The sequence below is a fragment of the Carcharodon carcharias genome, chromosome 28 (genome assembly GCF_017639515.1).
Source record: "Carcharodon carcharias isolate sCarCar2 chromosome 28, sCarCar2.pri, whole genome shotgun sequence".
NCBI classification, from domain to species: Eukaryota; Metazoa; Chordata; class Chondrichthyes; order Lamniformes; family Lamnidae; genus Carcharodon; species Carcharodon carcharias.
The window spans coordinates 35,208,692-35,224,740 of NC_054494.1; the positions used below are offsets into that span (position 1 = coordinate 35,208,692).

A 16,049-nucleotide genomic window follows, 5' to 3' on the forward strand; every position below is an offset into this window, starting at 1 on the left:
TGTTTGGTCCCCACGTCCAAATCATTGATACAGATTGTGAACAGCTGGGGCCTGAGCACTGATCCAAAAACAGAAAATGTTGGAAAAGCTCAGCAGGCCTGACAGCATCTGTGGAGAGAGAAATGGAGTTGACGTTTCAAGTCTGTATGACTCTTCAGAGCTAAAGAGAAGTAGAAATGTGATGAAATTTAAGCGGGTGTTGGGGGGGGGGGGGGGGGCGGGAGGGTGGAACAGGTGAAGCTGGATAGAAGGCCAGTGATAGATGGGGGTTATTATCACATTCTGCTTTCTTACCTTTATGCCACTATCAGCACCTTTTTTAGTCCTTCTCAACACCATTAACACTCCCTTTGTCCTTTTGTCCATGACATCTTTATCAATCTCTCCTTTGGCCCCACCTATCATTGGCCGCCTATCCAGCTCACCTGCTCCATCCCCCCTTAAGCAGTATAAATTTCATCACATTTCTACTTCTCTTCAGCTCTGAAGAAGGGTCATATGGACTTGAAATGTCAACTCTGTTTCTCTCTCCACAGATGCTGCCAACCTGCTGAGTTTTTCCAGCATTTTCAGTTTTTGTTTCCGGTTTCTAGCATCCACAGTATTTTGCTTTTACACAAGCACTGATCCTTGTGGTACCTCACAAGTCACAGCCTGCCAACATGGGAATGATCTGCTTATTCCTACTGTTCCCTGTCCATTAACCAGTTCTCAATCCATGTCAGTATATTTACCCCAGTTCCACGTGCTCTAATTTTGTTAACATTTTGACATTATCAAAAGCCTTCTCAAAGACCAAATACACCACCTTCACTGGTTCCCCCTTATCCATTCTGCTAGTTACGTCCTCAAAAAGTCCAACAGGTGTGTCAAACACAATTTCCCTTTTATAAATTCATGTTGTTTCTGCCAAATCCTACCATTATTTTCTAAATGGCCAGTTATCACATCCTTTATAATCAATTCTAGCACTTTTCCTACTACTGATGTCAGGCTAACAGGCCTGTAGTTATCCATTTTCTCTCTCCCTCCCTTCTTAGATAATGGGGTTATATATGCCACCTTCTGATTTGCAGGAACCATTCCAGAATCTACAGAATTTTGGAAGATGACCACCAACACATCCATTATCTTTACAGCCACCTCTTTCAATATTCTGGAATGTAGATCATACTCAGGGGATTTATCAACTTTCTGTCCCATTAATTTCTCCAGTACTACTTTTTTACTAATATTAACTTCTTTCAGTTCCTCATTTCAGCTACCCTCTTGGTTCTCTCCTTCTGGGAGGATTTTTGTATCTTCCTCTGTGAAGACAGACACAAAGTATTTGTTTAGTTTCCCTGCCATTCCCTTATTCCCTGTTATAAATTCTCTTGTCTGCCTGCATCTGTCTTTGCTAATCTTTTCCTTTTTATATCCCTACAGAAGCTTTTACAGTCTGTTTTTGTTTCTCAATAATTTACTCTCGTGTTCAATTTTCCCTTTCTTTCTCAGCTTCTTGGTCCTCCTTTACTGAATTCTAAAATGCTCCTGATCCTTAGGCTTAGTACCTTTTTTTGGCAACTTTATAAGCTTCTTCCTTTGATATCTAATATTATCTTTAACTCCTCTTGTTAGTCACGGTTGGATTGCTTTTCCTGTAGGGTTTTTGTGCCTCAAAAGAATGTGTATATTTGTTGTAAACAAGGTAATAATTCTTTAAATGCTATCCATTGCCTACCATCCTACCTTTTAATGTAGTTTCCCAATCTACCATGGCCAACTTGCCCTTCATACCTTTGTATTTCCCTTTGTTTAGATTTAAGACCCTAGTTTTGGGTTTAACTACATCACTTTCAAACTTAATGTAGAATTCTACCATATTATGTTCACTCTTCCCTAAAGATTCCTTTACAGCAAGTTCATTAATTAGCCCTTTCTCATTGCACAATACTAGATCTAAAATAGCCTGTTCCCTAGTTAGTTCCTCAACATACTGTTCTAGAAAAACATCTTGTATACATTCCAGGAATTTGCCACAAAACTAACCCCCACCCCCACCTGACTAGCTCCCGACCTGCCAACCCATCCCGACTCGCCCACCCCGACACGTCCACATTCACTCATTCATCCACTCGCTCATTCACTAACGTTCACACTGGGCATTTAAACTTGCCTACTGGCAGCTACTGCTGTGGAAAGGGGGACAGTACCCTGTCATCCCCTCCGATGTTCCAGCTGAGATGGCGTTCTTTGTGGGACTGGACCCTTCTTTAGTTTAGACGCTGGCCTCGGAAGATCCAGCCAGAAATGCAGAGCAGCGTCGGGACAGAGATAAGTAGGAGCTGAGCAGTAATCCAATGGTGATTCCCACTTCATGGAAGCTCCAGGCCATGGAATCATAATTTCTCCAATTGAAGCTTGAGAAAACGCTTATGTGGTCTGCTTGAACACACACACACCCAGACGCACGCACACACCGCACACCCCACACACACATCTCTGCTATAAATACCTTCTGCATTAGTTCAATTGTGGTAGAGCATATACCCAACCTCTGCTCAGCATGTTTAAGATGTTACGAAATTGTTGACTGATCATTTTCTTTTGATGTATCTGCAGGCTCCTCCATTACTAAACTGTGGGCGAGGGATCCGGACAACGATACACTTGTGTTTGGTGTTGTCGGGGAAGAAGCCAGCAAGTATTTTGCGGTGGAAAGTGAGACTGGAGTTGTCTGGCTTCGCCAGCCTTTGGATAGAGAGGTAATTTAATTGCTTTTGGCAAGTCTGGAGGTGCAGTATAACACAAGACCTTGCATCTTAATGCTGGTTTCGTTCTAACTCTTTCGAGTACAAACCCATTTTCCATCTGTTTCAGATGAAGTTACATTGTTTCATAGTTTGCCATTGTGAGATTTGAACTCTTGATCTTGGGGTTACAAACCCAGTACCATAACCACTTGGCTATTTAGGCCAAGCCCTGGTTTCGTTCTAAGGTGCAGTGATTTATCTTAACTAAAGAATCTATTAATTAAGCTACATTCAGCCCTTGGGAATAAATTACTGCCAATTTGATCTTGATGATTTGCAGTGAGTAATAGTCATCAATTCGATAGAAAAACAAATGTCCACTAATTAGCAGTAATAGACTCCCACAAGTGCCTGTAGCAATTCAGTTGTATTTTACAGTGGATTAACATGGTTTGCAGCTTTCATCACTCCTTTTGCCTGCGTATCGTAATGGCCAAGAATGTCTTGGTTAACTTGATTTTTAAAAAAATGTTTTTAAGGATAAATAAGCCTCTTGCATAGCTTAACTTTCCTTGAGCACAATCCTAACATGGAAATGTCATGGGAGTGCTGTTACAGTGCGCTCTGTTTAAATATGCAGAACCGGCCCCCCCACCCAGCAAAGAATTCCACCTGTTCTTTATGCCCTCCTGTCCCCTTCTCTATCCTCTGTGTCCTAATATTCAAACATTCCCCTTGCAGACGGGATATTTGTGACCCCTCTCCTGTTGCCTGTAATGGGGGAAAATGCGTGAAGAAATATGCGATAATATGGATTGGTTGAAATGAGGAAGCAGATGAGAGGATTGGAAAAAAAAATCTATATAGCCTGAAGCTAGGATTTCTAGTGGAACCATAATAACTTGTATTTATATGGTGGCTTTAATGTAGCAACATGTCCCAAGACCCCCTTCACAGAAACATTGTCAAACAAAGTTTAACACCAAGACACAAGATATAAAAGTTTGGTTAAAGAAGTTTTAAGGAGTGTTTTAAAGGAGAGTTGAGAGTCAAGGAGGCTTACGGAGGGAATTCCAGAGCTTGGAGCCCAAGCAGCTGAAGGCACAGCCACCAGTGTTGAGGTGATTAAAATTGAGGATGCTAGAGAGACCAGCTTTGGAGGAGCACAGCAATCTCAATTGTTGGCTTAGAGGAGATTAGAGATAAGGAATTGGCAAAGTCATTGAGGGATTCGGAGATAAGGGTGAAAAGATTAAAATTGAGGTGCTGTTAAACAGGAGCTTATGTTGGTCAGTGTGCAGAGGGGTCATGGGTGTAGAGGAATATGTTCTTCAAAGATGGAAAATCAAAAGTTTCAAAGTTGGAGCCAAAGACTCGGTTCACTATAGCTTCACATCTTCAATATTTAATAAAATTACCAGTCTTTTATGGAAAATGTATAAATTTATTTTAAAACTCACTGTAAATGGGATTCTATGCTAAGCATGTTCAGAATGTGATTTAATCAGAATGACTGTAGGTCAGAGCAGGCATGACCTTGCTAGGGCATTAGTAAATCTGTTGGGTTTTGCATCTAACTAACATCTTTCATAATAAATTATTTACATACCAACCTACAATTTGCTAGAGTGCAGTGTCTCAAATCTGGCTGTCTAAAAACCGGAAATCATTCATTTTTATAATGTGCCAGTCATCAATTTTAATTGAAACGAAAACTTACCTGGACAATTTGGCTGGATGTCTTATTAGCATAGTGTAGGGCCTGACTAGATATCGGCTTTGCCACTTCACTCGCCAGTCCATTCCTACCCTGCAAGCGACCGTTGACCCCACCTGACCCAACTTGACCCGACATCTGACGAGATCTGAAATCTGGCTCGGCCTCGGTGCTGATTTTGCCAGTTTGGAGACACTGTACCTGTACTATATTAGTTCACTTGAGTTTCTCAATCTGCCATGGTGGGATATAAATCGGTGATCCCTGGGTTGACACTCCAGGTACTATAACCATCACCATGAGATACTCCCCAACTATAGTACACATTTCTCTTAAATCAGAAACATGCCTTCTGGTCACCACGAGTCTCTTGTTTACCAGGGGTCCCTTACTTCATGAGAAGACTTGCCAAGGGTTTCTCATCAAGTAGCTGCTAATTTAGTGCATGTGCATTCGAGACACGTCTAATTCTCCACTTATACTTGTATTTGAAACAAGAAATGTATCATGTGTCTTACTGCATTCTCTCTGTCTCCCTGTGACATGGCATTGAATATATTTCATTATTCCAAGTGAAAAGATGATGGGCAGAAGAAATTACTTCAGTGTTCCATATTTGTAAATTGAATTGATTGTTGCCATTTGTCATGTCCCCGTTCAATCTTGTAGCACAGAAATGGCAAGTCAGCCACTTGTGGGGCTAGGTTTCATTCGCCTTATCTGAATGTGTGGAAGATGAAATAATATGAATTGTAAAATCTCTCAATCAGCTCAATTCAAACTCAAAAGCAGCATCCTTTTATCAAATACATTCCCTTGCATAATCTTCCAGGATTTCATAATAGATTTATAATTTAAATAGGACAAGTGAGGGGGAAAAAAGGTCCTGCAGCTGCTCATTTTCCTGAAAACATTGGATTTGACAGCGGGCCCTGATTTGGTTTATAAATTGGGAAGCAATTTATGTCTGAGATCAGCCTTGGAAACCAAGCTGGAGACAAATGGCAAGTGCCCTGGGGAGTCTCTGGTACCGTTCCTGTGGTGCTGCATAGCCACAAATGGACAACTTCACTCCTGGTTAGTTTGTTGAAAACTTCTGGGTTTTTGCTACACTTGGATGTAACTCACTGCTGCTGGGAGTGACTAATTCGGGCTCTTCTCGGTTGTGGCAGTAACCCGAGGAAATACCTGTCGTGTGCGTTACACCTAAATATTACCTCAGTGTTCGTGTAAGATTCCTGTATGATCTTCTAGTAAACCAGATGATGTGTGGTACTGATTATAGACAAGCACGTTTATGATGGTGCTTTCTATTTCTCACCTTGGGTTATTAACTGTAACTTATTAAAACATACAAGATCCTGAGGGGGTTTGACAGGGTAGATGCATTTTGATAAATGCATCCATACAGGGGTAGGGGGGAGAGCAGGAGTATGGCATTGAGATAGAGGATCAGCCATGATCATATTGAATGGCGGAGCAGACTCAAAGGGCCTGCTCCTATTTTCTATGTTTCTATGAATCTAGAAGTAGGGGACACAGTTTAAAAATAAGGGGTCTGCCATTTAAGATGGGGATGAGGAGGAATTTTTTATTCAGTGGTTGTTCGTCTTTGGAGTTCTCTTGCCCAGAGAGCAGTGGAGGCTGGGTCATTGAATAATATTCAAGGCTGAGTTAGACAGGTTTTTGATCGACAAGGGAGTTGAGGGCTATGGGGGACAGGGAGGAAGGTGGAGTTAAGGCCACAATTAGATCAGCCATGATCTGATTGCATAACGGAGCAGGCTCAAGAGGCCGAATGGCCTACTCCTCGTTCTTAGGATCTAAAAAAGTAAAGTGGTGAATGTGAAATGCTGAAGATGATCTGTCATACCAGGGAAGTGAGACATACTGTTCCATACTTAGTAACACACCAGCAATTTTGGTCAAAATATTGGGAGCATGAAAATTGGACCATTGAGAAAAAATGGTTCCTTTGCATTGCTTGGTGCTAGGTTGTGCTTGCCGATCTTTTTCTAAAATTGATATATTGCACCCTAGTGATATAAGGTCCATGATGATGCAAATGCTTCCAGTATCTTTGATTATAGTTTCACTATTGGGACAAAGAATTGCTGTCTCTGACCCACCTTATTTCTCATAGACTATACGTCAACAAGTTTTTTTGTCCATTCATTTAGTGCCCATCATTAATGGCTCTTGAAAAGGTGGTGATGAGCTACTGCAGTCCGTGTGACGAGGGGTACTTCCATAGTGCTGGTAGGCAGAAAGGTCCAGGACTTTGATGCAACTATATCTCATCCTGAAATATGTTGCGGTCGCTAGCTTGAAATGCTCTTAGTGTCTGGGGATTGTATTCTGTCTTCCTATTTATTCTCTGCAAAAAAAACTCCAAACCGGTGACCTTGTACACTTCTGTTGTTATTTTTAACAATTCCCGCATCATCACTCCCGAATGCCTTCTTTTTCAGGAAATTTCGGAACTTCAAGTAGAGTTCTCCGTCAGTGACAAGCAAAGTGTAAGTAAAAAAATTGTTTTTCTAACAAAGTAAAGACTTGAGTAATTCAACTTACTTGTCCCTCAAGTAAAAAAGAAATGCTGGTTATTTGCGATCAGTTTGATAAATGTGCCCTTTAAGAAGGGATTTGACAATCTGTGTGATTGTGGGGGAGAACATTGGCGAATTATTTTGTCTCATGATGCAACACAGGATGGACATGGCCTTCAGAAACTGGCTTGATTAAAATAATTTGGGGATTGTATTTTTGAATGGGTTTCCCTCAATTTGACCCTGTATTTTGTTTTCCCCCTCCGCTTTTTGACCTGCCCCAGGTGTTAGCTTGACTAACAGTTGGGGCAGGTGTCGGAAAAGGTTGTCCAATCACCTGCACAAATTGTTTGTTGATATGTCCAATCACCTTGTGTTGCTTTCCTTGCATATGTAGTAATTTCCCCAACAGTGCCTTACTGTAATAGCCCATTGTTATACCCACTCTTATAGAATGGCATTAGAACTCTTAGATCACAGGAATAATAAACTGACCCAATGATTTATCTTTATTTGTTCATGGGATGTGGGCATTGCTGCCTAGGCCAGCATTTATTGCCCATCTCTAATTACCCTTGTTCAGAGGGCATTTTTTTAAGAGCCGACATGGAGGCCAGACCAGGTAAGGACAGCAGATTTCCTTCCCTAAAGGATATTAGTGAACCAGATGGGTTTTTACAGCAATTGGCAATGGTTTCGTGGTCATAATCAGACGTTCAATTCTAGATTTTTATTGAATTCAAATTTCACCATTTGCCGTGGTGAGATTCGAACCCGGGTCTCAAGAGCGTTACCCTGGGTCTCTAGAATACCAGTCCAGTGACAATACCATTACATCACCAGGTTAGGAAGGCTGCTTGTCCCTCCCTGAAGAAGCCTACAGCTTCCCCATTTCATGGCATCCAGCTATTTCTGGACTGTTTCTTGGGTCTTTTTTCTGCTTTATGTACCAATCTCCGAAGTCTGAAATAAAAAATTGCACAATCCTGAGAAGGGGTAGTTACAAATAGTGCATTGGAGAAAATGTATTACAGAAAATGCAGTGCAAAAAAAGAATTTGTCAGCCTTTTACGTGCTCGGATGTGGTGGATGTAGCTCCACAAATGTTCACCTTGTTCTGGAGTGCGTAGCTTTTTCACAATGGGGTGAATTTTAGGACAAGATGACAGATCTACAGCTGGTGCTGAAAAGCTGTGTTTGTAACTTCCATTTTCTGGCCTACAGGCATTTCCTGAAATAAGTGGGAGCATCTGCAAGAAATGCTTGGCTTGCCTGTACAGTGTGGCCAGCGTTCACTCTGCTGGCATCCGTAATGGTATACGAGATCAGTCGACATTTCTGGGTGACCACTAAAACCCAGTGGCCTCCTTTGTGTGCTGCATCATTCTACAATTCTACAATAAGTGCAGTGTCCATTCTGCAAGGTCTGCATTACTCACTTTAATTATCCTGACCCACCTAAGGTGTATGTCTGGGTATAGAAAGCATGTCACGTGATGTGACTCTGTAGCTCTTGGAGATGTTGGATTGGGAGACTAGCTAAAGAACAAAAATAAAAACAAAAAAACTGCAGATGCTGGAAATCCAAAACAAAAACAGAATTACCTGGAAAAACTCAGCAGGTCTGGCAGCATCGGCGGAGAAGAAAAGAGTTGACGTTTCGAGTCCTCATGACCCTTCGACAGAACTTGAGTTCGAGTTCAGGAAAGAGCTGAAATATAAGCTGGTTTAAGGTGTGTGTGTGGGGGGTGGAGAGATAGAGAGACAGAGAGGTGGAGGGGGTTGGTGTGGTTGTAGGGACAAACAAGCAGTGATAGAAGCAGATCATCAAAAGATGTCAACGACAATCGTTGACATCTTTTGATGATCTGCTTCTATCATTGCTTGTTTGTCCCTACAACCACACCAACCCCCTCCACCTCTCTGTCTCTCTATCTCTCCACCCCCCACACACACACCTTAAACCAGCTTATATTTCAGCTCTTTCCTGGACTCGAACTCAAGTTCTGTCGAAGGGTCATGAGGACTCGAAACGTCAACTCTTTTCTTCTCCGCCGATGCTGCCAGACCTGCTGAGTTTTTCCAGGTAATTCTGTTTTTGTTTTAGCTAAAGAACAATCCTGAGCTGACACCAGGAGACTGTGACAAGCCAAGCAGTGTGGACAACATTCATTTATTGCTGTCACATCTTGCATAAGGCAGCATTTTTACATCAGTTTGTTCTCTTCAGATTGCAGCAAACATTTGGAAGGAAAATGCAAGATATTGTGATCTAAATAGACACCTTAAGGATTTTGTAAATTTGTAATCAAATTGTTGTTCTGAAGACATAAGGAAATATTGCTTCTTACACTTAGCCAAGTAGTGTTGCACATTTCGTTCCTATTTTCAGTAAATTTATTGATTTGCAGGGCTGAATTGAAACTGTATTTTTCCAACCATTACTGAGGTGTGAGGCATGTAAAAAAAAAGGCAGAGCAAATCTTTTTAGCTGTGTGAGGAACGAGAGTCGGAATAACTTGAGTTTAACTGAGCTAAACCATTTTGGGTTAACTTGAGGAGATTCCAGAGATCATGGAGCTTATCAGATTTCTGCACTTGTTGAGTTAGCACATTATTCGTGCTGCCAACACAGATTATTTACTGGTGTTTTCCATCTGACACTTTTGGAAGTTCGGAGGTCCTAGGGAATTTGTAAAAGAGGGTGGGGGAGGAGAGGCAGCTGAACTATCCTCATATTTGTGGTAGATCTAATGGACTGTGCTAATATTTTCAAGAGGGTTTCTGGGACTTGTCTGTATTTGGAGGGGGTTGCAGGCCCAATTCAATATTTGGAAGTGGGTTAATGACAGGACATCAAGATTTGCGGAAAGTTCGCTATCCCAGAAGAGCTTCCTTGCAGCTGATAATTGGTTCAAAAATAGTCCATTTCCTAATTGTCGTTCATTTCTAAGGAAAGCCAAGGATCATTTGTTTTCTTTTTACTTCAGTATATTTTTTTTCTTTGGTTTGTGGAGGAGAAAGCAATATTCCAGGTGGCAGTTGGTGGCAAATCGCACAGCCTAGTCTCCCTTTCCGACTATTTCTGATAAGTGTTGCCAAATAACTTTCTCTGTGCAAGAGTTTGATTACACAAAGTTATACAGCATTCTTTTCGATAAACCTATCTATTTATTTTCAGCCAACTGTTTATCGCACTAAAGCTCAGACTCTTGTTGTGGTCTGAATAATATTTGTATCGAACACTATTCTACACAACGAATTGATGACCCTTCCCTGTCCCCTGGAATTCACCTGTACATATCTTACTTTCCCAGACCTTTGACGAAGAAAATTTAGCCTTTAACTGTGCTTCTGCTTCTCATACCCAGTCTGTTCCCATTTTCCCCACCTGCACAGTCTGTGCTTCTGTTCCCAGTCCCCCCTCTCAGACATATTGGGTGTGAGCAGTTAAATCTCTGGTGCGGCTTTACCTGCTGAGGGACCCATCATCATACCCCAGATTCTCATCCTTGTAGTCAAATCCTCCCACGGCCCCTGCCACTCTGTAACCTCCCTCTGAGATCTCTGCACTCCCCCATTTCCGGTCTCTTGCATTTCCCTGATTTGAACTGCTCCACCATTGGAGCCATATGTTCAACTGCCTAGGCTCTTCAATTCTCTAATTTCATCAGTTAATCTCTGCTCCCCCCTCCCCACTCTCCTTTTAAGGCAGTTCTTCAAAATGACCTCTTTGACCAAGCCTTTGATCACCAGTCTCAATATCTCCTTATGCGGCTCAGTGTCAAATTTTGAGATCCGGTGGAACACCTTGGGACATCTTTTTCCTGGGTTAAAGACAGTGTACAAATGTGGGAAGTCCTGATTTTAACCTGTATGTGTGAAGGGAGCGCCCATTTGAAAAATGCCGCCTTTGAATTTGCAGATTGAGCTCTGGTCACATCATCGGGCCTGAAACAGGCTTGGTTCGGACAGAAGCCTGCATGTAGAAACTGTTGTAGTTTTCCTGCCACACTAACCTAGTGAGAAAATAGTTTGGAGCCAAAAGAGGCGCAAATAGAATGTGCCTTTATTTTCTGTGACATTCCATGAAGGAACAGGAAGGAGTGTGATAATAATTAGCTTCTCTGTGAGCATGGTTTGTGATCAGTGCTGTTGCTATCTCTCCAAGGCTGCTCTCTTCCTCTTGTTTTACACAGATAACACTTGGGATTTGAATCAGTAATAGGCAGTCTGATCTGTTAGGTTAATTTACTCTTACTGCAGGCTCTTTTTGAGCTTTGGCACTGTATGGCTCTGCTGATTGAGCACATGTTGCAGAAGATGTTCTTAATTCTGCCTGTACTGGTGTATTTTCTCAGTCGGCACCAGTTTTGACGACCTCTAGCGACTCTCAGCCAAATAGCCCAATTATTCTTTGCTCATCCTTGGTCAGGGCTTTGAATTCTCGAGGGTTATACTGTCTGTGGCGGTCTCCGCTCCTGTGTTGCTGCCAGTTTGGTGTGCAAAGATAAGAGGAGAGTGGTTAAACCCATGGCTTTGACAATAATTGTGCATCATGGCAGCATCTTCCTGTTCTGCCCATCACTGATGCACTTTGCTCTGCAGTTTTCCATTTTCAGGATTGCGTAGGATTTGCGGCTTTACAAAGCACAGGTTACACACGGCCACCTAACCTGCATCATCAGCCTTTTCTTCCATTCCTCCTCCCATTCAGCTTCCCCATAATACGTCTCAACTTCTTAATTTAACATTCATAGGCAAAATTCCTCAACTGGATTTTTTTTCTAGTGACTATCTTATACTTAACAGCCAATGGTTCCTCTGAACATCGATCTGATATTCCATACGCTGACCACAAGCCAGTTGGCCCCTTTAAATTACAGTGCGAAAATTTAAAGGGGCCACACAGTTAAACAAACTGCCTGTGAATCCCCCAAAACCATTAGAGGGAGCTTTGGTGTTGGTCCCTAGTTTTGGATTCTTTCACAAGTGAAAGCACCTTCTCCACTTTGACTCAATCCAAACCCTTCATAATTTTGAAACCCTCTATCGGGGTCCTCTTTTCAAGAGGAAAGAATCCCAGCCTGTTCCACCTTCGTACTCTATCCTATGTACTCACTATCAACGCCTGGGCATTGTTTGGGATATCGATGTTTTCCAACAAGAAATTTCTGGAGCTGTTAAGTCTCTTTTTCACGTGGAGATAATGTTTTCAAACTGTCACCTATTTCTACCTACTTCACATTTTACAGTGCTACATATGTTTTATTGATCAATTCTCCATCACACTTGCTTGCAGCATACATATCTCGCTGGTAGTTCATTGATGTGGACAGATATGAATTCCATTAACAGTCAGACCTTTGTAAAATCCTTTTCACCTTTAACACTTTTCTTTAGATCTTGTATCTTCTGACCGGATCTGAAAGGTCTTTCAGGCAGAGTTAATTTATTGACAAGTTTCCTACTGTGTACTCTTTCTCTTCTTTGTCCCTCCTGCACTGTGAAATTAGACTGTTTTTCTCCACAGACCAGTGTCCAATCCATGGCATTTGTGTTAAAGCTACGCCGCATTTGCCTTTGCTTATTTTTTGATGCATTGCTATTTGAACACATTCACTTCTTTCAGACTGTTTGTGAAGTGCTAATACTCATGAATTCAACTGCTTATCTCTCCCGAGTTCCGTAACCACCTCCGCACTCCTCTTGTGCATCCCTGTTTTCCACCATCCCACCATTGGTAGCCATGACTTCAGCTGCCTAGGCCCCAAGGTCTGGAATTCTCTCCCTAAGCCTCTCCTCCTCTCTCTTCTCCTTTATGATACACCTTAAAACCAACCTCTTTGCCCAAACTTTGGTCATCTGTCCTATTATCATCTTAAGTGGCTCACTGCCAAATTTTGCTAATGCTCCTTTGAAATGCCTTGGGGATGCTATATAAATGTAAGTTGTTGCTGTCATTTGTTTTCAGTTCATCCATTTAAGTGAACAGTGTGACAATGAATTCCCCTCCTCATTAAACTGGAGGAGTCCGTCACTGCTATTTTAATATTAAAACCTCAGAATTTCCTCATTTTCAGCAATTAGAGTGCATTTCCACCACGTGCAAGTTAACAATGGACATCAGCATTTTTCTCATAGGATGGGAATGTCACTGGCAAGACCAGCATTTTTTACCCACTCCTAATTGCACTTGAGAAGGTGGTGGTGAGCTGCCATCTTGAACCACTGGAATGCATGTGTGTAGTTACACCTACAGTGCTGTTAGGAAGTTCCATGATTTTGACCCAGCAACAGTGAAGGAACAGTGATATGGTTCCTAGTCAGGGTAGCGTATGGCTTGGAGGGGAACTTACAGGTGGCGGTGTTCCCATGCATCTACTACCCTTGTCCTTGTAGGTGGTAGAGGTCACGGGTTTGGAAGGTACTGTTGAAGGAGCCTTGGTGAGTTGCTGCAGTGCATCTTGTAGATGGTACACACTGCTGTCATAGTTGGGGGGGGAGTGAATGCTTAAGGTGGTGGTGGATGTGGTGCCAATCAGGTGGTCAGTTTTGCCCTGAATGGTGTCAAGCTTCTTGAGTGTTGTGTGAGCTGCACTCATCCAGGCAAGTGGGGAGTATTCCATCACACTCCTTGTGCCTTGTAGATGGTGGACAGGCTTTGGAGAGTCAGGAGGTGAGTTACTTGCCTCAGAATTCCCAGACTCTGACCTCACTAGCCCTTTGCTAGGGATGTCCCCATTGTCTTTGCTTGTCTGTGTTAATTGTTGAATGCACCAAAGTCCAACAATTTTAAACACGTGATACAGACCTGTACCAGATGATGCGAGATTCTACTGGAAGATGGGATTGTGATTCATAGAAACTGTTTCTCCCAATTAAAACAAGAACACACTTGAGTTTTTTTATCTGCTCTTGGAACCATTTATGTTGACAGGTCTGAGAGAGGATTTTTCTTCATTCCTGCTGTTTCTGCTTGTTGTCACTACAAATCAAACAATAATGCAACACAGAAGGAGGTGATTCATGCCACTTATGTGCGCTTGTTGCAAGATTTGGGGGACAGTTGTTTTACAAGCTTAAAAGAAACCTCTGAACCTAGTGTTCAAATAGAACTACTTCCAGCAAAATCCACCAGCTTTAGTAGACATGCTTGTTATTTTTTTGTGAAACTGTAGTCAATAGATATGCTCATGCTGTTTTTATTCCTTTAACCAGGTAATAGTATTTGAAATCGCTGGTTTAAGCCAGAACAAACTGGCCATAATGATGAGCCCTGGAGGCCTGGGGTGTTAACTATTGATGTGGTCTAAGTATTACAGCAGGTTATATTCCTTCCCTGGAATATTTCAAACAAAAACAAATTGAAGCCACTTTTGGCACAGTTCTGTGCAGTTCAAGTTTAAATATTGCAGTGAAATATTAAATGAACTTGCTTTTCATCAGTGTTCCTGAAAGATGATGTATCTAATTGTGGTTACTTGGTACTGATTAGATATACAATATCATAGTCGGTTTCACAGTGAGTGATCTACATGAATTAATCAAGCTGTTTCACACTTAGCATAATGCATATTGATAAGTTCATTGCACAATGCTTTTCTATTTTTGGTGGGAACAGGGTAGTGTACAAATCTTAAATGACAACTTAATGAATGCAAAAGCTATTAGGCTCGTACCAAAAAGCAGCACTACTTTTTAGTAAGGTGGAGGAATCCATTAATGCCAATGTTCATTTGATTCATTTATAATTAAGTGAAATCTTGCACAATTTCTCAACATTTTTTGACTCTTCATTTACAGGTGATTAAAGGCATTGTCAATATTCAAGTTGGTGATGTAAATGACAATCCACCCGTGTTCCACAATCAGCCGTATAGTGTCCGAATTCCTGAGGTAGGTGACAAACTTGAGGAAGAAGCTTGTGTATTGCTGAAAAAAAGAGACTATTTTTGTTGAAGCTTTTCGTCCTCCACTCATCAGGACAATTTGCAAGAATACCAAATATAAAGGGAACAGCAATTCATATTATGAGAAGAGAATGCTGATTGGTTGGCAAGTGGACTCTGATTGATAGAGGCATTGTCATGGAGAATAAACTAGTTGATGGTGACTGACAGTTAACTGCCAAGCATTGTTTGTAATTTAAACCAGACAGCTTGACTCTGATTGATCAAAGCATTGCCCGGAGGAATGAACCAGCGAATGGCTGTCACTTATTTTGTTTAGTTTAAGCAGACGCAATGTGTGTACATGTTCTTTCTGTCTGCCAAGGACAGGGCCCTGTGTATTAAATGTAGCTTCTAGTACGCGCAAATGCACCACACTAAGTTTGATTGATAAATTGGTTGTCAATATAATTCTTAGCACACAGGATTATTTAGCAAATGTTGGCCAATCGCAGAATCACATCTAATGTTGGACACTGTTTTGAGTTTTGCAAGTACGGGCTAGTTGGGTACGGGTCTGTACCTTGCCTATTGTGAACAGCCAAAGGGACATGCTGTTTGATATGATCCACCAGTCTTTGGGATGAACATTCCAAAGATTGGTAGAGTGTATCAAGCAGCATGACCCTTTTGCTGTTCGCAACAGGCAAGGTACAGGTCGTAGCTAACCAACCCGTGCTTGCAAAACTCAAAACACAGTGTCCAACATTAGATGTGATTCTGAGATTGGCCACCATTTGCTAAATAACCCTGTGTGCTAAGAATTATGCTGACAACCAATTTAAGATTATCAATCAAGTTTGCAGTGTGGTGCATTTGAGTGTACTAGAAGCTACATTTAATACACAGGGCCCTGTCCTTAGCAGAGAGAAAGAACAGGTACACACATTGCGTCTATTTAAGCTAAACAAAATAAGTGACAGCCATTCGCTGGTTCATTCCTCAGGGCAATGCATTGACCAATCAGAGTCAAGCTGCCTGGTCTAAATTTCAAACAATGCCTGGCAGTTAACTGTTAGTCACCATCAACTGGTGCATTGTTCATGGCAACACCTCTACCAATCAGAGTCCACTTGTCAACCAAGCAGCGCTCTCT

General features: G+C 41.8%; 1 protein-coding gene across 1 annotated transcript in view; it reads left to right on the forward strand.

Annotated features, from left to right (window-relative positions):
* Window positions 1-16,049, forward strand: part of cdh23 (cadherin-related 23) — a 704,187-nt gene that overhangs the window by 126,859 nt on the left and 561,279 nt on the right. The window contains exons 3-5 of the mRNA XM_041176120.1: window positions 2,605-2,747; window positions 6,924-6,971; window positions 14,808-14,900. Of these exons, the coding sequence (XP_041032054.1) occupies window positions 2,605-2,747; window positions 6,924-6,971; window positions 14,808-14,900 (284 nt within the window). The remainder of the gene's footprint in view (window positions 1-2,604; window positions 2,748-6,923; window positions 6,972-14,807; window positions 14,901-16,049) is intronic.